Genomic DNA, 23331 nt, shown 5'->3' on the forward strand with positions numbered 1-23331 from the left:
ATCTCTACGGAGCTGGAACAGTTACGGGTCGTAGAGTCAGTCCGGGTAACAACCGGGTCAGTAGTGTGAATTTCACACGACTGACGATCCTAGCGTTCCGGAACAACTGAAACACATAATATAGAACAAACAAGAAATATATTTTTAAAAACGAGGGATAAAAAGTAAACAACTTTGTTTCCTGTTGGATAAACTCTTTCTACTCCGTAACGATCATCAATCTGTAAAACTCCCATCGTGGTATTGTTTCCGAGGGTTGTTCCGAAAAGACTCATATTCGCCTCTATTCAGATATGCTTGTGGACACTGTGTTAACTTCCGCTGTTCTTTTGTGTAATTGAAACCTTTCATTCGTGTTTTTTTTATGAATTGTTATCGATGAGTTCGATGATCGGCTATTGGATAGAGATTTACGGAAGTGAAAACTCTCTTATTATGAGAGTAGTCATTGTTGTGATGGACTTTCGATCCGGTAACAGTCTATTCACCTTTTATTTTAAAACTCGTTTCACTTTCGTTTTTTGGCGCTAATCTTTATCGTATGAATGTATGATGTACAGCGAAACCTGTATTGAGCGGAAACCTGTCTTCAACGGAGAAAAAGGTTCCGAGATTTGAATGCCAAAATACACATTAAAAAACCCTGATTGTGAACGGAGCCTGTCTAACGCGGAAATGGAAATGAAAACTACTGTATGCTCTTAACTGAAAATTTCACACAATCACTAAGAGTGTTTTCCATACCAATACACCAAGGGAATAGCAAAAAATTTTGAAGTTCTCTGCCAAATTTTTTTATGCAATCTCTGCTCGCCAACGTGAGTTTGGCATCATCCGCCCCTACATTAGCAACAACCGTTTTCGTACTTCACGCTTTGATTTTGATAAGCCGTATGTAGTAAAGCAGTTGGTTTCTTAGAAATTGTTACAAAAGTTTTCGGGAAAGTGGACTTTTCTACGGGAGAAATCAGTAGAAAGATTGCATTTTCGAATGACATGCAAGACGTAGAAAATTGATCCATGATTGTTTTCCATGATCGCAGATTACATACATAGACGACAATGTGCTAACTGGGCCTAGCAAGACAAATATAGACATTCTCATCGAAAATTTTAGAGAAAGTCAAAAAGAAGAGAATGAAAATGAAATATATCTCGTAAACTTTCAGAAGAAAAACAGTGTAGGGTGAAATTTTATACAGATCCTGCTAAAACCTTAACAGAACTGCAATAATTTTGCTTCATAGCATAATGACTCGGGCATGTTTTTATGTATGATTTCTGAAGCAAAACTGTTTACTGAAAGTAAATGCATATACACTCATGTCCATAAATTAAAGATAATTCAGAATCACACGGAAATCGAAATCTAAAGTAGAAATTTCACCTGTAGAATTATCACACACATCTGCAAGAATGATATGCAAATTTCAGGAATATGCAAATGACGAGAGTGTAGGGGGGGGGGGTATATAAGGAATGGTGGCAAAGAAGTAAAATTGTTCACAAGAGTTCTGTAAGGCGCTCAGTGCCATAAGCGAATAGTAATGACACAGAAGACGCATGTGGATGATTTTTTACGTGGTAGAATTATCGGCCGCCTGGAATGTGGGTGTACTCAGATGGAAGTATCCGAGGAACTTGGAATTGCCCAAAGTGTCATCTCTAGGCTTTGGCAACGATTCCAAGATAACGGAAATGTCAGTAGACGTTACAGTACAGGTCAACCCGAGTTACAACGCCGGATGAAGACCGGTATTTGGCAGTAACTGCCAAAAGAAGCAGACGGAGCACCGTATCCGACCTGTCTCGTCAGCTATCTGCAGCCACGGGTACCACAGTTTCAAAGCAAACCGTGCACAGACGTTTGGGAGATATTAGTCTATATGCTCGCAGGCCTGTCAGATGTGTTCCGCTCACGGCAACTCACTGTCGGCAGCGATTAGCCTGGAGTAGAGAACATGCAATGTGGACATCGTCACAGTGGGCTTGTGTGAGTCCAGGTTTAGCTTGCAGTCTGATTCACGTCGGACTTTCATATGGAGAACGCCAGGTACTCGTTACCACCAAGACAACATCATTGAACGACACCGTTACTGTGGTGCAGCATTGCTCGTTTGGGGTGGAATTATACTGGGTTCCAGAACAGATCTGCATGTTCAAACCGGAACCATGAAAGCCCTAATTTATCGGGACATCATTCTGGAACAACATGTACGTTTGTATAGGGGTGCCATGGGCGCAGAATTTGTTTTTATGGATGACAACGCCCGTCCTCACCGAGCAAACATCGTAAACGAATGCCTTGAATCTGAGGATATAACCCGTATGGAATGGCCAGCATTCTCACCTGACTTGAATCCGATAGAGCATGTGTGGGACATGCTTGGCCGACGAGTTGCAGCCCGTCAAGCACCTCCTTATGTGTACCGGAACATCGGAGAGCATTGCTTGCTGAGTGGAGTGATCTTCTCCAAGATCAGATCGATAATTTGATACTCAGCATGCCTAGGCGTTGTACGGACTGTATTTCATCGCCTGGGAGATATAAAATGTATTAACCATCATATACCAACCATGTAATAGTAAGTTTTTGTAAAGGAGATATTTTTTACAATTTCTTCAGGGAGCAAAAATCGTAGTTTTTATGAATGGTATCATACATACGCCATCGTTTTTGTTCTTTATCTTTTGTTTAATACATGGGCTTTATGAATAAGTAACGTTTGTTTTGTTCCTGAACCTTTATTTGCCGGAGCTAGCATTATCCTCAATTTATGGACATGAGTGTAGAAAACTATGAGTGACCACTGGAAAAAATGAAAATTCATTTATTTGCCAGTATTGTTTTCAGTTTTTTACCTATTGAACTGAGTATAGTATAATGTTAAAAAATAATTACAGTATGTGTATGTATTTTTAATAAATAATGTAAAACTATCCCGACATATGGGCCCCTAACTATCATACCATTCACAGAAACTGAATGAAATTTTGGCATAAGGTATTTTGAGGTATGCGCTCAAGAATGATATGGAAAACAACAGTGTCACTCAAACAGTTACGGTTACAGTGAGAAAATTTCGAAAATATCAAATGGCAACACGAAGTTTTTTGTATTGGAATGCGATCTCCATACTGAAAAACACTAAATAGCGTTGGAATGGCACCTGTAGCACGAAAATCCCCAAGAAAAAATCCACCACGAAAAAGGCAAGGAAAAAGTAAAAAGGACCTTGCCGTGCACCAGAGCATTAATGTTCGTTTCATTCGTCACACCGTTTCTTCGGCTGAGATCCCAGCCTGATTAGTCCTCCACAAGGTCATGTGGAAAATTTGGGAAACACAATAAAATGCTTTATTTTATGCTGCTTCTCTGTCCTTATTGGTTGTCCTCACTTTTAGCCTATCTACCGCCGGTGATTTTCATGCCACAGTTGCCGTTCGAACGCTATTTAGGGGTTTTCACAATGGAGATCACATTCCAATACAAAAAACTTGTCAACCACTCAAGTCTTCCTGGATTTGCCGGTCCTTGTAATGCCGCCCAATCGACCTCTTGACGTCGAATATAGTGTTTGATGGATTCACGGCAGCTTGTGTCTTAGCCGCGTCACCGATCATCCTCACATCTCCTTCGAATGCAACGTAGCTTGGCGTTGTTCTGCTACCTTGCTCGTTAGCGAGAATTTCTACTTTTCCGTGTTGGAATACTCCTACGCAAGAGTATGTTGTGCCGAGGTCGATACCAATAGCCGGTGCCATTCTGATATCTAGGTTAGTATTGAACTCGAACACCGAAATGACTTATTATTTCCAGCAACTTAAAAAAAGTTTTTGTTAGTGTTTGCAGAAATCGTGTGTTTTGTTCCAGTTAACTGTTCTTTGCACGCCACGATCTTTCAACGCACGTATCACTCGCATTTATCAATTTTTACGCAATAGTAAGCGTAAATTCAGATAAAAGTAGACGGTTGTCTCTAAAACGGATTCTGTTATCGTTCGGAAATGAAAGAGTGATATAGCAGGATTGAAAAAAACTAATATTTTATTACCGAGCATGTTGTTGAATTAAATAAATGAACGTTCCGTCATTTCTTGTCATGAGCTTGTGATAGGCTGACAAATTTTTCACAAATACAGTAAAACTTGTCTTCAACGGAATAGCAACGGACCGAGATTTTTTTTCCGTTGTACACGGTTTTCCTCTTAATAGAGGTTAAATTGACATAATGTGTAAAATTATGTAACAATCTCGTATGTAATTGAAATAAAATAAAAGAAATTAATTGAAAATAAAGTAAATAATTAAAAAAAAAAAAATATATATATATATATACAGGGTGATTATAAAAAAACTATCCCGACATATGGGCCCCTAACTATCATACCATTCACAGAAACTGAATGAAATTTTGGCATAAGGTATTTTGAGGTATGCGCTCAAGAATGATATGGAAAACAACAGTGTCACTCTAACAGTTACGGTTACAGTGAGAAAATTTCGAAAATATCAAATGGCAACACCAAGTTTTTTGTATTGGAATGTGATCTCCATTGTGAAAACCCCTAAATAGCGTTCGAACGGCAACTGTGGCATGAAAATCACCGGCGGTAGATAGGCTAAAAGTGAGGACAACCAATAAGGACAGAGAAGCAGCATAAAATAAAGCATTTTATTGTGTTTCCCAAATTTTCCACATGACCTTGTGGAGGACTAATCAGGCTGGGATCTCAGCCGAAGAAACGGTGTGACGAATGAAACGAACATTAATGCTCTGGTGCACGGCAAGGTCCTTTTTACTTTTTCCTTGCCTTTTTCGTGGTGGATTTTTTCTTGGGGATTTTCGTGCTACAGGTGCCATTCCAACGCTATTTAGTGTTTTTCAGTATGGAGATCGCATTCCAATACAAAAAACTTCGTGTTGCCATTTGATATTTTCGAAATTTTCTCACTGTAACCGTAACTGTTAGAGTGACACTGTTGTTTTCCATATCATTCTTGAGCGCATACCTCAAAATACCTTATGCCAAAATTTCATTCAGTTTCTGTGAATGGTATGATAGTTAGGGGCCCATATGTCGGGATAGTTTTTTTATAATCACCCTGTATATATATATATATATATTTTTTTTTTAATTATTTACTTTATTTTCAATTAATTTCTTTTATTTTATTTCAATTACATACGAGATTGTTACATAATTTTACACATTATGTCAATTTAACCTCTATTAAGAGGAAAACCGTGTACAACGGAAAAAAAATCTCGGTCCGTTGCTATTCCGTTGAAGACAAGTTTTACTGTATTTGTGAAAAATTTGTCAGCCTATCACAAGCTCATGACAAGAAATGACGGAACGTTCATTTATTTAATTCAACAACATGCTCGGTAATAAAATATTAGTTTTTTTCAATCCTGCTATATCACTCTTTCATTTCCGAACGATAACAGAATCCGTTTTAGAGACAACCGTCTACTTTTATCTGAATTTACGCTTACTATTGCGTAAAAATTGATAAATGCGAGTGATACGTGCGTTGAAAGATCGTGGCGTGCAAAGAACAGTTAACTGGAACAAAACACACGATTTCTGCAAACACTAACAAAAACTTTTTTTAAGTTGCTGGAAATAATAAGTCATTTCGGTGTTCGAGTTCAATACTAACCTAGATATCAGAATGGCACCGGCTATTGGTATCGACCTCGGCACAACATACTCTTGCGTAGGAGTATTCCAACACGGAAAAGTAGAAATTCTCGCTAACGAGCAAGGTAGCAGAACAACGCCAAGCTACGTTGCATTCGAAGGAGATGTGAGGATGATCGGTGACGCGGCTAAGACACAAGCTGCCGTGAATCCATCAAACACTATATTCGACGTCAAGAGGTTGATTGGGCGGCATTACAAGGACCGGCAAATCCAGGAAGACTTGAGGCAGTGGCCTTTCAAAGTGGTTGATCGCGATGGAAAACCTATCGTTTGTGTTGAGTACGAAGGCAAACAGAAACATTTCCACCCGGAGGAGATTAGCGCTATGGTCCTGAGCAAGATGAAAGAGACCGCTGAAACATATCTCGGTGAGAAAGTTACGGATGCTGTCATAACCGTCCCCACTTACTTCAACGGGTCCCAGAGACAAGCCACCAAAGACGCCGGGTTGGTCGCTGGACTCAACGTGCTCAGGGTCATCAACGAGCCGACCGCTGCTGCTCTCGCATACGGATTAGACAAAAATATTCGGGAACCCAGAAATGTATTGGTTTTTGACCTCGGTGGTGGCACCTTCGACGTTGTGGTGATGACGATCGACAAAGGGCCAGTGTTCACTGTTAAAGCTGCGACGGGCAACACACATCTCGGAGGTGAAGATCTCGATAGCAGGTTGGTGAATCATTTCATGAAAGAATTCAAACGAGTTCGTGGTAATGACATAAGCAGAAATCCCAAAGCTTTACGCCGCCTTCGCACAGCGTGCGAATGGGCCAAGAGACGCCTCTCGAGTCTTCCCGAAGCAGAAATTGATGTCGATGCTCTGATTCAAGGAACCGATTTTCGTTCTAAGATAACCAGGGCTAAATTCGAAGAATTGTGCTCAGATCTCTTCGAGGATGTCATAAAATGTGTTGAAAAAGCTATGAATGATGCTAAGATGAAAACATATGACATTCATGACGTGGTACTCATAGGTGGATCATCCAGAGTTCCAAAGATACAGCATATGCTGAAGAAATTCTTCAACGGCAAAAATCTATGCATGTCAATAAATCCTGAAGAAGCGGTAGCCTACGGCGCTGCCGTAGAGGCGGCCCTACGTACTAACGATCCTAGTAAGAACATTCAAGATATACAATTGGTGGACGTGACACCCCTGTCACTCGGTATCGAAGTCAAAGATGAGTGTCGTAATCGAGCGAAACTCGACGATACCATGCAGCGTATTTAAAATTTTCACCACAGTCAAGGATGATCAGGACGGAGTGAAATTTTCAGTGTATGAAGGTGAGCGAGCTGCGGTCGAGGAGAATTATCTCCTGGGCGTTTTCATTCTCGAAGTGGCAAAGAAAGTGCCAAAGGGTGTCCCAAAATTCAAAGTAACATTTCAGTTGGACGTGAGTGGGATTCTGGAAGTTTCCGCCGTCGAAGAAGGTACCAAAAACTCTCAAGGTATGACGATAACGAGCGACAAGAGGAATCTCCCAGCCTCAGAAATCAAACGTATGCTAGATGAAGCCAAAAGATTCGAAGCTAAAGATCGTGAGTACAGAGAACGGATCAACGCTAGAAACGATTTGGAAAGCTTAACGTATTCTATGCAGAAGAAAGTCGGATCCGTTACTGGGGTTCGATTAATTTCTGAGGTTGAGATGAAATTCATCAAAGAGCGTTGCGATTCCGTTGTGAAATGGATGGAAGACAACAAACTCGCCAATAAAGATGAGATCAAGAAAATGAAAAGCCAATTGCAGTCCAGTCTGTCATCGATCATTCGTAAGATAGATGCTGGACGCAACGCTAAAATCCTTGTCGGTGTGGACTGATATTCACATGTTATCGTCGTCATTCATGATACTGGCGGGTGTTCGTCAAGTCTTTCTTCGTAAAATGAATGAATTCGACACTGACTGAATTTTTTTCTTATTTTGGACTATAACCATTGACCGATGATCACATCAATTATTTCTTGCGAAGAAGATAATCGACCATCTTGAATTGACTATCAGCTACCAGTCGATGTTGAGGTCTGTTCACTTCGTTTCTTAATAAGACTATATTTTTAGCTTAATTCTTCCGTGTTGAGTTATCGAAGTAGTAGTATATAAGCAGTAAATATCCAACGATGCTGATGCAACTTATTTTCCTCTAACTTTTTGGTCAAAACTAACGTGACCATAGACCCATATTTAATAGGACATCCCGTATTTTCACGTTATTTTAACCTCCTCCGATATTATTGTGAAGATGTCCCGTTTTATTATCAGCAGAGCCTACTTGAATTTACTACTTGAATTATTGAAATTAAGGAAAAATTATTTTTTCACGACTTATATAAATCATATAATGATAATTATGACTATAAATATGAATATTCATCTCACATTTTTGTCCTGTTGAACATTTTTTTAAGTCGAATGCATGGTGATTTGCAGTTGTGCTTCACTTCCCCGTGATTGGTCTTTTTCGCAGATTTTAACGATAATGGGTGCGGTAGCAAAGGTAGATTAGATACTCTCCTAAATTACCAGACGATTTTTAGAGGTGTCGCGAGTTCGATACCCGGTTCGTCCTTGTCAGAAACTTTCTTGACACAGGAGTACAACATAAACGGCGACATGACCACAGAAAAAGATTGCTACCGCAGTGAGTTCCACATTGAGGGGTTAGCTCACCAACCTCTCGGAGAGTAAAAAAAATGAGGCTGCTGTTCGTAATTAGACCAGGACCTACAATTTAATGAATTGTAGGACTTGGTCTAATTAGCACTCACGTGCAGAAAATGACCGTAGTGCGACAAAAATGACCAGTGATTTATCTATGATAGGCAACTTTACTCACCTTTAGCATGCCATCATTTCTGGTATTTAATGTTTTTTCGTATTTGGGATATCGATTTCCCGTATATCTCTCACTTAGGGTGACTATATGATCCACATTTTCCGGGACATTCCCGTACATTCTGGCATCACCATTTCTTCATAAAAGTGTCCCGTTTTTTCTCGAATTTTTGGAAATAAGAATATTATATAATTTTATTCTGTACCTTTATTCTCAATTATTTTCCCAAGTTATTCCTATTTAATACATTGGAAATCCCCTGGTAACTTTATTACACGACCTATAGAATAATCTCTTCTGAAGGGATTAGGATATATTTTTTTAATGTCAAAGTAGTAATGCCTAATTTGTTTCATATACAGTCGAATCCCGTTATAAAGAACTCCAAGAAACTGGAGAAATCACTTCGTTATAAAGGAATTCCTGGTTTTTGCATTGTTCCTACGTAGACTTATATGTGGGATTAGAAAAGTGTTCGTTATATATATAGTTTTCGCTATAATGGTATTCTTTAAAACGCGATTCGACTGTAGGCTATATATATGTTACTGCCAAAGCCCGAAGTTGGCAACACCATAATGCCCAGCTCTAATTATAAATTACCATAATTATTAGAAAAAATCCGCCAACGTGGCGATGACCCCGAATGATAGGGATGGATATAGAAATAGGATCGATACTAGGGGCCTGCCAAATTTCAGACAATGGCCGGATCAACTGGGCTTGCCACTTCGTGAATTGGGCAAAAGTTTCGGCCAAAGTCCGAATTCCAGAAATGATTCGAAATTTTGTCGGAAATTTCGCGAAGTGGCTGGATATTTCTGGCCAAAGCTCGATGTGCTGATGTAAAACGGCCCGGTAGGAGCCAAATCAATTTTGTTTAATCACCAACGTGTGGCGATACATTCTATACATAGCAGCTGTATTGGATTAGCTCTATATGACGAGAGAAAAAAAAGTGAAATTTGAGAGAAATACTCAAACTATGTCCATATAGTGATGAAAATCACTATATGAACATATCGTTTTTTCCATCAAATTTTGGAGAGAAGAAAAGATTATAACGCAGTGACCACTTTGATAGGTTGCCATAGAAATAATTATCACGATAAAATACGCCATGACGATGATGATCCCGAATCATGTCTTTTGTTACAGTTACATATCTTTTGTCAGAGATCACCGGCCACTTCGCGAACTTGCCGGCCAATGTCCGAATTTCAGACATTCTTCTGTCAATATTTAACGAAATTGGCCAATTTCGGGCTTTCGCAGTAACATATATATGTTGGTATATCTTATGTAAGTTATGTAAATCGATTCAATCGAAACGAATGTAATTTCTTTTCAAAAATTAAACTTAAAATTATTTTATTAAAAATATTCTGTCCTAAATTTTCAAATACTGATAACTGAACATGGTTTAAAGATGTGCAATTCTTCTTTGACTCTACTGAATAATATTATTAGAAAAGAATCAGTTATGGGACTATTGGAGGCTATTGCTGATTCCTCTCACCGTCGACAAGGTGGCAGAAGTAGTTCGAACACCGACCGGGATGCGAATAAACAAATCCTACACTGCTAGTAACATTATAGAAATTTTGCGCATCGTGATTGGTCGAAGTTAGTTGAACATTGAACATTGAAGGACCGGACGCACCCCGCTTTCCATCTCAAGGAGATATCAAAGCGTTCCCGAAAGATGGGTGCATCCGGAATTTTATTAAATATGTATATATATATATATATAAATTTGTATAACAGAATAACAAGTCCAATTACAGAAGTATAAATCAACGGAATAATTATGATAAATCGTGATCTAAGAATCGAAATCTAAATTGATATTGTAGCGTCTTTGGCACGTCCGGACTCGATAATCAAATTCCGTTGGTGGTGGTCCGTCCGCGTTCGTTGGATGTCACTAGTCGTGTAGGCCGTACAACGACGAATCGATGTCATGTTTGCGTCACATGTCATGGTCCAAGTGTCCGAGTCAGCCAATATTCGGACACCCAGATGTTTTAGCTCATTCTAGGCACACATTCCTGTTCCATAAGCATCCTACGTCTTAATTCTCCTGGGCAATTAGGAGATTTTCATCATTCCCGAAGCTACATCGGCTGGCTAGCTGGATTATGGGTGGCATTGATTCACCTCGTTAGCATGTTAAGTGTTTATAGTTTCTCCAATAAAGTTCGCCGTTCAACGACGTATCAGTTTCGTGAATTTCCAGTACCCCTACGTGGCCGCAAGTTGTAGACTCTCCCTGGTATCAGCTTTACTGGTTTGGAAGGCTGAAATTCATCCTGCTTCTTCCGTAGTCCACCCTTCTTGTCGTGCAGCAAATATAGGTTACGGCAAATATTGGTCGAAGTTAGTGATGAACCATTTACGTCACTGTGACGTAATGAATACTTGGCAAGATTCAAATTTGGCGAAGTTGAGCGATGTTTTTTTTTCTCTCTAACGTTTTATTTTCTCACGTGGTTTCAGGCGGTTTTTCGATTCCTCAAATTTCATTGTTTTATTTTATTAATTTCAAAAGGCTTAAATTATATTACTTAATATTAATTATATATTTAGAGATACGTAAATTTCGCAATAAAAAAGTTTTAAAATCTGAAATTTCACATTTGAAAAAAACCGGCCATATTACTGGAAAGTGTTAAAGTTCTTGATTGAAATCACATTGTAGTACAGTCGAATCCCGTTATAACGAACTTCAAGAGACCAGAGAAATTTCTTCGCAATAACGAAATTTCATTGTAAAAGCATTCCAGGTTTTTGCATTGTTCCTATGTAAAGTTGTCTGGGGGGTTAGAAAAGTGTTCGTCAAAATGAGATTTTCGCTGTAACAGTATTCGTTAAAACGGGATTCGACTGTAATATCTCTACTTTCCCCCCTAATTTAACCTCTCTTATTTTTCTAATGTTTTTTACATCTTTTTTCGAAATTCCAAAAAATTTCATATACTGTCCAGTGCACTTATAACATAACCCGCATATAGCATAAACCGTGGATATAACGTAGGTAGTGTAATCCTTGGAATTTGGCGTTTTTGTCAAATTCCAAGTTTTGAATTGTGACCAGAATTGAACGTTTTCGTCGGTTCCTTGCCTTTATATGCTGTCTTCCGACCTACAAATTGCTTGGGATTGGCATATGAAGGAAAAGACAAGTTGTGCTTGCTTGTCAGTGGTGTAGTGAGTGTATGTGTAGAGAGAAATCAATTTTAATGTCAATCCAAGTGGGTAATTTACAGATCTTTGAATTCAGAGCACTCATCACGAAAAATATTTACTATATTCCAGTGATGGTAACCTTGTCAAGCAAAATTTCTCTCGAAAAAATTTCCCTTTTGACTAAATTTTTCCCACACATTCCAAGAATTGTCCTGCCATCTATCGGTGGAATTATGCAGTCAAGTATTTTACGCTAGGAAAGCATTTGTGTGTGTGTGTTTTGCATTTACACTCATTGCCATAAAAATTTGCGCACCCAGAAGAATTCGTCAAAATGAAACAAAATTTTACACATGTAAGTACTACGTTGATATAAGTAGGTGATTAGAAAATCCAAGAAAAAGGATCATTTATTGCAGAAAAAAGTACAGATGAACAGGTCTTAGTACTCAGTCGGACCCCCTCTAGCGCGAATGCATGATGCGATACGACCGGGCATTTAGGCATACAAGTTCCGTATGATGTCCTGACACATCTCGTTCCACAGTTGCTGTAAATGCGCCTCTAGTTCGACCAACCTCGTAGGGTGCCCAACTTGCCGTCCCAAATGATCCCAGATATGCTCGATTGGTGACAAATCTGGGGATAGAGCAGGCCAGGGAAGAGAGCATATTAGCCACTTAACAACGGTATCACAATGGCCTTTGACCAATTCCATCTCAGCTATAGAAATTATTTTTACATTTTAAACGGATTCGCCTTTCTTCTGCATAGAATACGTTAAGCTTTCCAAATCATTTCTAGCGGTGACCCGTTCTCTATACTCCCGATCTTTGGCTTCGAATCTCTTGGCTTCTTCCAGCATACGTTGAATTTCTGCGGCCGGGATATTCCTCCTGTCGCTTGTTATCTTTATACTTCGGGTGTTTTTGGTACCTTCTTCGACGGCGAAAACTTCCAGAATCCCACTCACGTCCAACTGAAATGTTACTTTGAATATTGGAACCCCCTTTGGCACTTTCTCTACCACCTCGAGAACGAAAACACCGAGGAGATAATTCTCCTCGACTTCGGCTCGTTCCCCTTCATACACTGAAAATTTCACGGCTGCCTGATTATCCTTGACTGTGGTGAACGTTTTGAATACGCTGCATGGTATCGTCGAGTTTCGATCTATTACGATACTCATCAAACCACCTTTTACTTCAATACCGAGTGACAGGGGTGTCACGTCAACCAATTCTATATCTTGCAATATTATTGTGATACCACTTCATTACACACCAACTCCGATCATACCGCTATATGGAATTTACAGCCGTCAACGAGTTGGGTTGTAAATGAAGGCGGGCGCTATCGCTTAGGGGAAAATGTCACGCTACTTCACCAACTCTGGCCATGGGTATGGCCAAAAAAAATTGTCAAACGCAAGCAAAGTAACCAGTTACACCGTAATTAAATTATCAAAGGCAAGCTAATTAGCCAATTACAACCAAAAACTGTCAAATGTAAAAAGACAAGTAAAGTTGTCATTCACAGTCGGAAAAGTGTCAAAGGCAAATTAAGTTATCAATTACAGCGAAGAAAAAATTTCAAAGGCAAGTAAAGTTGTCAATTATAGCCGAAAAAGTTGTCAAATTCCTGTTAAGTTGCCAACTGCCGCTAAAATTGTTAAGAAATCGCCAATCGTGGAAATGATGGGCATTGCAAGTCAAAATGTAAATTCACCAAAAAAAAAACGTAAATGTATGACAATTATTTAAGATGAATATATTTGCATGATCACATTTAATTACAATAATTAGTCATAATTATCGTAATATAATTTATAGGTCGTGAAAATAATCGTAGTTCTTGATTTCAAAAACTTACATAAGCCTTGTTGAGAACGAAGGAAAAAAAGGACATTTTTTATTTTTAAAATAAAAGCTGGTCCGAGAATATACCGTAAAATACGGGTCATATGGTCACTTCCTATTACAAGTTCCTGGCCCGCTAGTGGCAGAATTACCGTCTATCTGGCCCGCAGAGTGAAAAGGTTGTGCAATCCTGCTCTAGGACATTCTAAGGGGCCATAGCTTCTGTGACGTTACGACCCCTCCATTCCGACGATCTCTCACCAGAACGAGGGAGAAGAAAAACGGAAACGGAGGAAAGAAAAGACCCAAGGGGGGTGAAGAAAGGAGACGCTTGATTGGGGGGAGGAGAAAAAGAAAGTCAGACGGAAGAGAGCGACTTTCGGGACCGAAGGAGAAGGTCATGGACTTGGACAGTCCGAGGAAACTTAATCATTTTATTAATCGTCTCAATTTGTATATAGCGTTATAATTGTACCATGTCTTAAGGAATATAATACATTATCTTTGTTCTGAAACTTCGTCTCACTCGCGTGGCTTTTTTTGATTCAATTACTACGAAACCAACGAACCAGTGGGGTCAGCTGGCCTCACAACAAAATGGCGCAGTCGACAGGATAAAAATGTGACGGAGTGAAGTTGGTGATATGCTATACTTTCCAGTGGTGTAGTGCCGAACTTTGCAATTGAGAGCATCCCGAACATTCAGCGCACATGGTAGTGAACATTCAGCGCACATGGTAGTGAACATTCAGCGAACATTGTAGTGAACATTCAGCGCACATGGTATTGGACATGCTGTGGTCATAAGTGATAATGACGTGGTGGAAGTATTACGGCGTGATGGCTATGACAACGATGGAACTGGGTGAGTACCGCATGGTTTTTCTCCTTTCGTGAGCGTTTACTCGTGTTAGTGTTTGCCGAGAGCCTTTATCTGTAACGTTTAGTTTTTAGGTTTAGTTTTGGGAGTTATCATTTTATTTTGTTCTGTTGTTTTGGTTCTATAATTCTGGGAAACTTGCATAATGGCGGGTAAGAGAGGTAGGCGTCGTAAGTCAAGTAGAGTCGACGAAGATATGCAAGAATTCGATGGAAATGTGGGAGACAGAACCAATGGGTCTATTGAGGAGACAATGGAACGGGATAGAACAAGGGAACGTGATTCGGAAGCCCGAATCCTGGAGCTAAAAATTCGGTTACAAAGAGAGCAAAATGTGGGTCGGGAGATGGAAGTAGAGCTGGAAAAGATCAGGATGGAGCGATTGGGTAAAGAATCGTCCATGGAAAATCCATCTGGCTCAAGCACTAACAACGTAGAGAGAAAAGTTGATATGATGGGCCAATTTGTCAGACTAATTAAGGAATCATCGGGAAGGTGTCCCAAAAGTCCGATTGAGGTGATAGGATTTTTTGAAACCTTGGAAAGAAATTTTTTGACATTTTCTGTGCCGGAAGAGTTAAAGAGCAAAGTGTTACTCTGTTTATTGGAAGCAGGATTAGCGAATCATGTTTACAGAAAATTGGATAGTGAGGAGATAATGAATTTTAACTTAGTTAAAAATACGATTTTCGAAGAACTAAGAGTTTCTCCAGAAAACCTAAGACAGGAATTTAATTCCTTAAGGAAACTAAATCATGAATCTTTTTTCCAGTTTGCCACGAAAATAGAACGATATTTGCGTTATTATATACAGAGTAGGCATGTCGAAACATTGGAAGACCTTACACAGTTGTTAACTGCTGACAAGTTGAAGGATTGTCTACAACCAGAGGTTAGGTCACACATATTACAACAGGAGGGGCAGGATACACTAACAGCCCATGAAATAGCGCAAAAGGCCGATATTTTCACTAATTCGATTTCGTACACAAACATTCACAACATGATTCCTAAACAACCATTTTCCAGTAACAAAAATTTCAAATCTACATCCACCCTCAAAAATCTATTAAAAAAATGCTATATTTGTAATTCCACAGCACATATTGCAAGATTTTGTTCTAAGAGAAAAACAGGTGCAAAGGGGGGTACGGCAGAGGAAGAAGGGCATTCTAGAGATGACTTGGTTGCAAGGGTCAGTGTTGGCTTGAGAACAATGGAGCTGCCGCTCAAGGCGGAAGATATTCCTTTGACGCTGAAGAATGTCGTTGTGGCTAGTGCCGAAGGGGAGGCAGAATTCAGGTTGGACTCGGGTGCCGACATCACTTGTATTCGTCAAGGACAGATGGGGGAAGAAAAGGAACCAGTGAAGGGTTTTGTCCGCTTATACGGTGCCTTCGGGGACAGTATACGAGTATCTTTGAAAGTTCTAAGGTTGAGAATAGCTGAGAGAGGGCTACATTCCGGAGACAATGGGATAGAGACCACCTGTGCTATTGCCCCAAAGCTAAGTAGAGAGGGTCTTCTTTCTCTGGGGGATTTCAATGCATTAGCTATACGACACAAAGAAATTTTTCCGTCGTCCGAGGGGAACGTGCACGTTGGTCAAGTAACAACGCGTTCGCAAAGAAAGAAAGAGGTGGCGGTGACCAATTTAGAGGAAGTCGTTTTACCACCCACTGAAAAACAACAGGAAGAAGAGATGTCAATGAGGGGATCCGATTGTGACAGGGGACAGAGACAAGAGGGTTTAGGAGACATAAATGAGCAGGCGAATTCCGCGAAATCGGAGGGAGAACGCTTGAAAGAAGAACAACGGGAAGACGATAGTTTGAAGGGACCATTCCAGATGGCTGACAGAGGGAAAGAGGGTTTTGTGATCATGGATGGTTATCTTTACCATCGTGAATACGTACAGGATACTGTAATCTGTCAACTGGTTTTGCCGACGAATCGAAGAAAAAGGGTTTTAGAAATAGCACATAAAGCTGTTTTTGCTGGTCATTATGGTTTCCGAAAAACGTTGGAAAGAATAAAACTTTCTTTTTTTTGGCCTGGGATGAAGGCAGAAGTGAGAGAGTATTGTGATCTCTGTCAGGAGTGTCAATTGAGGAGAAAAATAACTAGATACGACCGTATACCCATAACAAAGGTGGAAAGACCCGAAAAGGTTTGGTCGGTAATTAATGTTGATTGTATAGGTGAAATTTCTCCTCCATCGTCAAGGGGGCATAAATATGTTCTTACGATTATTGATCAACATTCACGATACGCAGAAGCAGTGTGTTTACGATCTTTGTCTGCAAAGGCTACTTGTGACGCACTTTTGACTATTTTTCAGAAATATGGTATCCCTGATGTTATTGCCTCCGACCAAGGAACAAATTTCACTGGTGCACTCACAGTTAAATTCGAAGAGGTATTAGGTATATCTCCCAGATTTAGTACTCCAGGTTATCCTCAGAGTTCAGGATTGGTTGAGAGATATAACCAGACTCTGAAAAATATGATACATTTTGAATTGAGGAAGAACCCAAGGGATTGGGATAAATGTATTCCATTTTGTGTCTGGGCTTATAATGAGGTACCCAATAGCACTATTGGATACGCACCGTTCGAAATGATGTTTGGGCGAAAACCCAGAGGAGTGTTAAATTTGTTGAAAAATGTTATGACCAATGCATTACCTTTACCAACGGGAACTACTAAAAGTGCAAGTGAATATTTAATAGAACTTAAATCGAGATTGGAAGAAATAGCCGAAAATGCACATATTAATGCTGAGGTAAATCAACAAAAATATGTTAATTACCATAACAGAGGGACTAGACTCAAACAATTCAAGGAAGGGGACCAAGTAATAGTTTTGGCTCCGGATTCTACCAATAAACTTTTCGCCAGATGGCAAGGTCCTGTAACAATTTTGGGAAGAGTCAAACAGAACAGTTATATTGTTGAAATGCCAAATGGGGGTCAGAGAACTTTTCATGCCAATAAACTGAGAGAATTCAAGGTAACGTGTGATGTGGTTGGAGTAATTTTTCAGGAGGATACTGATTTTGGCGAAATTAAAGAAGCCCCAAGGGAGCAAATATCAGCTGACGAGTATGGGAAGGGGATCTTAGAAAATGATAATTTATCAAAAACCCAGGAAGAACAATTAAAGAAACTACTGGGAGAATTTCCGGATTTCTTTTCAGGAAAAATTGGGAAAAGCAAAATAGGACAACATGAAATTAAACTAAAACCAGGTAGTCAACTTAAAACGTTGCATCGCTATAAGGTTCCAATTCCAATGCAAGATAAGGTAGAGGGACAAATAGAAGAATTATTGCAACTGGATTTGATCGAACCGTGCGATGCGGAATTCAGCCATCCTATTGTATGCGTAGTTAAGAAGGATGGTGGGATGAGGTTGTGTTGCGATTATAGAATGATCAATGCCCATACACTACCAAGTGAATATCCAATGCAACACATCCCAAACTTGTTAGCAAAGGTTGGAAGGGCAAATTTTATTTCAACAATCGATTGTCAGAGAGGGTACTGGCAGTTACCCATGCACGTAAACAGTCGTAAATATACTTCTTTTTCGTCGCATAGTGGCCAATTTCAGTGGAAGGTTATGCCGTTCGGATTGTCAGGTGCAGGTGCTAGTTTTCAGAGAACAATGAACGTCATCCTAGCGAAATATAAAAAGTACGCTGACGCTTATCTAGATGATATTGCAGTGTATAGTCAGACATGGGAATCGCACCTTGTGCATTTAAGAGCAGTGCTGACTGAACTTGAAGGTAACGGCTGGACGGGTAATGCAGGAAAATGTAAATTTGGGAAACGTAAGGTTAAATTTTTAGGGCATATTGTAGGATCACAAACTCAAGCTCCTGATCCAGAAAAGTTAAGTGCAATTAAGGAACTAGATCGTCCGAAAACTAAATCCCAAGTTAAAAGCATGTTAGGGTTGTTTGGTTATTACAGAGAATTTGTGTCTAATTATGCCGAAATAGCGCGTCCTCTAACTGAATTAACTCAGAAAAAACAACCGGAAAAAGTTACTTGGGGAAACAAGGAGGAAAGTGCATTTCAGATGCTCAAGGAGAAATTGTGTAATTCTCCTATATTAATGGCTCCAGTTATTGGGAGAGGTTATTATTTAACCTGCGACGCAAGTCAACACAGCGTTGGTGTGTGTTTGAGCCAGATGGATGATAGCAATATTGAGAGACCAGTAGCATTTGCTAGTAAAAAATTAACGCACACTCAAAGCAAATGGCCTGCAATTCATAGGGAAGCGTACGCTATAATATATGGACTTAAAAAATTCGAAGAATGGATTTTCGGCGAGAGGATAACGGTAATATCGGATCACAAGCCGTTGTCTTTCTTGTCCAATTGTTCTCCTCAAAACTCTAAGTTACAGAGATGGGTTTTAGCTTTACAAAATTATAATATAGTAATTGAACATAGAGCGGGAAGTCGCATACCGCATGTTGACGCTCTATCCAGACTTGAAAGGATAGATAAACAATGGCTCTCGGGGAATGCTGAGGCGTAGACATGCTTCACGGGGGGGATTGCCAAAGGTGCTTTCTCCGAAGCAAAGCTGTAGCGAAAAAAAAAGAAAAAAAAAAGGAAAGACGAAGAGAAGAAGGAGGAATTCGAACTGTATTGTGAAGCTGTGATGTCATGCTCAGAACTTTAGATGTGGTGGATTGTGAATGTCCACTGAAGATGAACATTCATCTAGGTGGGGAGGTGTGACGTTACGACCCCTCCATTCCGACGATCTCTCACCAGAACGAGGGAGAAGAAAAACGGAAACGGAGGAAAGAAAAGACCCAAGGGGGGTGAAGAAAGGAGACGCTTGATTGGGGGGAGGAGAAAAAGAAAGTCAGACGGAAGAGAGCGACTTTCGGGACCGAAGGAGAAGGTCATGGACTTGGACAGTCCGAGGAAACTTAATCATTTTATTAATCGTCTCAATTTGTATATAGCGTTATAATTGTACCATGTCTTAAGGAATATAATACATTATCTTTGTTCTGAAACTTCGTCTCACTCGCGTGGCTTTTTTTGATTCAATTACTACGAAACCAACGAACCAGTGGGGTCAGCTGGCCTCACAGCTTCTATGTTTTATGTAGTTGGATTCATTCATTTAATGAAATTATTAATTCAATGAAAAAATTAAAATGAACGTAAGTATCGCGTAAGTGCCACGGTGAATATATTCCAGAAAACACCGTATTCTTCAACCTTTTTGCAAACCGTTAAAGGTAGTTGATCTGTTTCGCGGACCGCCGGATTAGAGAAACAATTTTGCAGACCCGCGAAAAATAAATAAATGATAATAACAGTGTGCGAAATGGCAAAAATATATAGAAGAAATAATTTTTTGCGGACCGCCAAAAAAAAATTAATACAGAAATTAGTTGCATAATTTATGGACGGGAAAAAATGTATAAATGGGAAAAATAATGTGTGTGCCCGGCAAGTAAATAAATAAATGGGGGAGATAATTTGCGGATGGCAAAAATAAATAAATAGAAATAATTTGATGGTTGCAAAAAAAAAATAATAATAATAAAAAAATTGGGAGAAACTATATTTGTGTGTGCGGACCAGCAAAAAATAAATAAATGGAAGAAGTAATTTACTGACCGGGAAAAAATAAATGGGAGAAAAAATTTCCTGAACGAGAAAAAACTGGGAGAAATAATTTGCGAACCGGCAAAAAAAAGGGTAAATAATTTACGGACCCACAAAAAATGAATAAATGGGAGAAATAATTTTTATACAGACAAAAAGTAAATAAAAGAGGGAAATCTCTGAAATTATGCAGCAGCTATACAGGGCGACCAATTGTTTGCACATCTCTGTAATCGTTGACTTTAGAAACATATTTTAATTACAAAACGTTTTCAAATGACGTGCAGCTACTTACAATTTCATACTTTGTTTCAGAGCTCGTATAGATAAAAAAAAGATAAAGAAAAATTAACTTCTCATACAATCCACGTGTGCCCAAAAAACCAATTAGAAAGTTTTTGCCGTCTCTTCTGAGGCAAGGAAAAAACATAATTTTTCTTTTTTATACAAATACAAATAAAAGGCCATAACAGGCAAAATGCCCAACGAAGTGATTCCCAACGAAAAAGATTCCCATAACAAATATGGATGTCATATATTTAAAAAAAAAGAAAAGTAAACAGCAACCCAATTACAAAACCAATTACAAAAACTGTAAACAATATATAAATTTTGAACACTTCGATCATATTCCCCCGACACCTGTGGTCATCAACGTAAACATGTGCAAAAAATGAAGTCTAAACCAAGTTTATGCCCCTCTGTAGGTATCGTCTCCAAACCTAACAGCATACTCCAGTCCAGGACGAACTAAGATTCGGAAAAGCGGAAAAATGGCATTAGGAGAACGCGAAGAGACATTTTTGAAAATGAAACCTAGCATTCTATTCGCCTTTCTTAACACGGCTGAACAATTTTCTGAAAAACATACAGAACATGTTTAGACTACATGCTCGATAAATAAAACATTAACCCTATCGACGGCTCAGGGTCGAACACAAAACCTCTTCAAAAAAAGCTACTTATTTTCACGAAATCTTTTCAAAATGACCACAGGGTCACGTGATTCTAGAATGCTTTCCCCCCAATATGTGACAATGGGTAATTGGCATGCATGATAAGCCGTCGAGAGGGGGCTGAACCGAAGTGACAGGCTGGTAACGCCCGGTGATTGACCCTTTCTTCCCAGAAATGTACTTTCTCCTTTCATTCTCCAAAGTTTTTCTATTTTCCGAACTAAATAAAAAACACATAAAGGCGGGATATACGCAAAATTTTGAACGAAATTATTGTAGCGTGTTTATAGATGCTCAGCATTCTATGGTAAATAACTCTATCAATATAGATTAGCTTTAATAGGCAATAAAATTTACTTGCTTTCGCTTGTGAAATATTGATATGATTAACTTAGTAACGGAATGTCAGAACGTACTAAGAAGAAATTACTAACCCATCCACTAGGTATTTAAAAATGTCCCAATATGTTCAAGTTGAACACTCTAAGTATTCTGAATCTCGAGAAGCATTCTATATATATGCCCCTTAATATTTTAATTGTATTTTTTAAATTTGCAAGTGTTGCAGTATGTTCTCGCGGTTTTGAGGTTCACATAAAATGTAAATTTTTTTTGAAAATCGCAAAGCTTTTTCGTAAATAATGTGCGTTGATTAAATCAGTGTTGTTGGAATTACTACTATTCGAGGCAAGGCATTGTAACAACTGATATTTATCAGTTGATACAAATCTATTCGAGCAAAACTACAGCTACTTCCCAACCTTGGAACATCATTAAATAATTAATTTATCAAAACTTTCGGGTATAAAACTGATTCTCAATACTTTACTCACATTCTTTTTGAATATTCATTTATTTTTTTCATGATATCTTATGATCGTGGAGTTAATTTCAATAATGAGCATAGGTTTAGTGAGATTGAATACGCATATTAGATATACAGTCATTTGCATCGGATTATAATGAAAGAATTCTCTCTGAAATATATAAATTTGGTGCATTAAATCATGTTACAAAAACAAAATACATGAAAACAAGTAACATACTGAGAAAATGTTTAAATACACAAATACTAGAAGTAAATAAAGTCTCTGGAATTCAAAACGGGAAAGAAAGTTGTAACTAGAGCCCGGATTAGAGGCTAAAACATGCACTAAAAATAAAGTTTAATCTACATTTTTAAAAATGTCGAAATATACCATGAAATAAAAACACCCGATCTTTTTCAAAAAATTAGAACACCCTAGAAATTTACGAGAGCAGTTCATAAAGAGCTCAAGTTGGAAAGCTCAAATTAAGGGTATGGTTGTAATTTACATTTTCATCTTTCCCCCTATGTGACTTGCTGCAGCAATTAAGTAATAGCTTAGAAAGAGTCAAAATCACGATAGAAAATGCAATTTCTTTCTGCATACCATACGTCTTCAACTTCTGGAATCAAAAGGTAGAGAGCCTAACGTTCACACCTCTATCCAGAGATGTCTTCTAATCCATTGGCCTCTATTTTTTGTTTCCACTGAAGACTTCGGTTGAAGATGAAAAACGCAGATAGTATCAAGAATTCGCCAATGTGTATCAAACCTCATCGATATTTCGATGGTTTCGTGATATCTGATGATTGTACCTGATACTAATGTTATCAAGAGATTGCGGACTCGGGATAAAATAAATAAATTAATAAAAACTGATCAATTGCAAACCGCTATCGGGGAGCCGATAGCGAAGATGGGATTTATAGCTGAGGCCCGATTCGGGTCTGTGCCGGACACTCATAAATTGAATGTCTTGATGCATAAAATCCATGGCCAAGACCAAAGATGGCCACAGCACAATGTATTCGTACGATATCAGCACGCGTCCCCCCCCCCCACAGTCCTAGCAAATACATTCGTAATTTTCTGCGTTTTTCAGAAATTTCCCGTTTTTCTACCCGTATTGCGAACATTGAATGCGTGTAGGTTTGCATATATAACGAGGAAAGACATGAAATACTTATTCAATCAAGTTGATGTAAATTTGCATGAAAAAATTCATGTAATACAGTAATAGGTTTTAAGCCAAATGTTCTAATTTTCTCAAACAGCATTCGGAGTGTTCCAATTTTTTGAAACAAAGAGGAAAAAATTAATTTGGTATTTTACGACGCATTTAATCTACTTTATGAAAACTTTTTGCCACCGATATGCTCAAGATATGAATGCTCATATGATATGATCATGATAGAAAAGGAAAATGC

The 23331-nt window shown here is 38.8% G+C and overlaps 1 protein-coding gene and 1 pseudogene across 1 annotated transcript; one reads left to right on the plus strand and one right to left on the minus strand.

Annotated features, from left to right (window-relative positions):
- The first annotated feature begins 5639 nt into the window (after positions 1-5639).
- Positions 5640-9845, plus strand: LOC149071090 (heat shock protein 68-like; annotated as a pseudogene).
- A 2648-nt stretch (positions 9846-12493) lies between these two features.
- LOC149071091 (endoplasmic reticulum chaperone BiP-like) lies at positions 12494-12937 on the minus strand. Its single transcript, XM_089248084.1, has one exon. It carries the CDS (start codon positions 12935-12937, stop codon positions 12494-12496), a length of 444 nt encoding a protein of 147 aa, XP_089104210.1.
- Between the last annotated feature and the right edge of the window lie 10394 nt (positions 12938-23331).

This window comes from Pholcus phalangioides, unplaced genomic scaffold (genome assembly GCF_987345545.1).
Source record: "Pholcus phalangioides strain wild (caught in Gottingen) unplaced genomic scaffold, Ppha-v1.0 ptg000019l_1, whole genome shotgun sequence".
Taxonomy (NCBI): domain Eukaryota; kingdom Metazoa; phylum Arthropoda; class Arachnida; order Araneae; family Pholcidae; genus Pholcus; species Pholcus phalangioides.

Coding starts and splice junctions, on each gene's coding strand:
- LOC149071091 (XM_089248084.1), bottom strand. CDS start 12,937: ATGAGTATCGTAATAGATCGAAACTCGACGATACCATGCAGCGTATTC.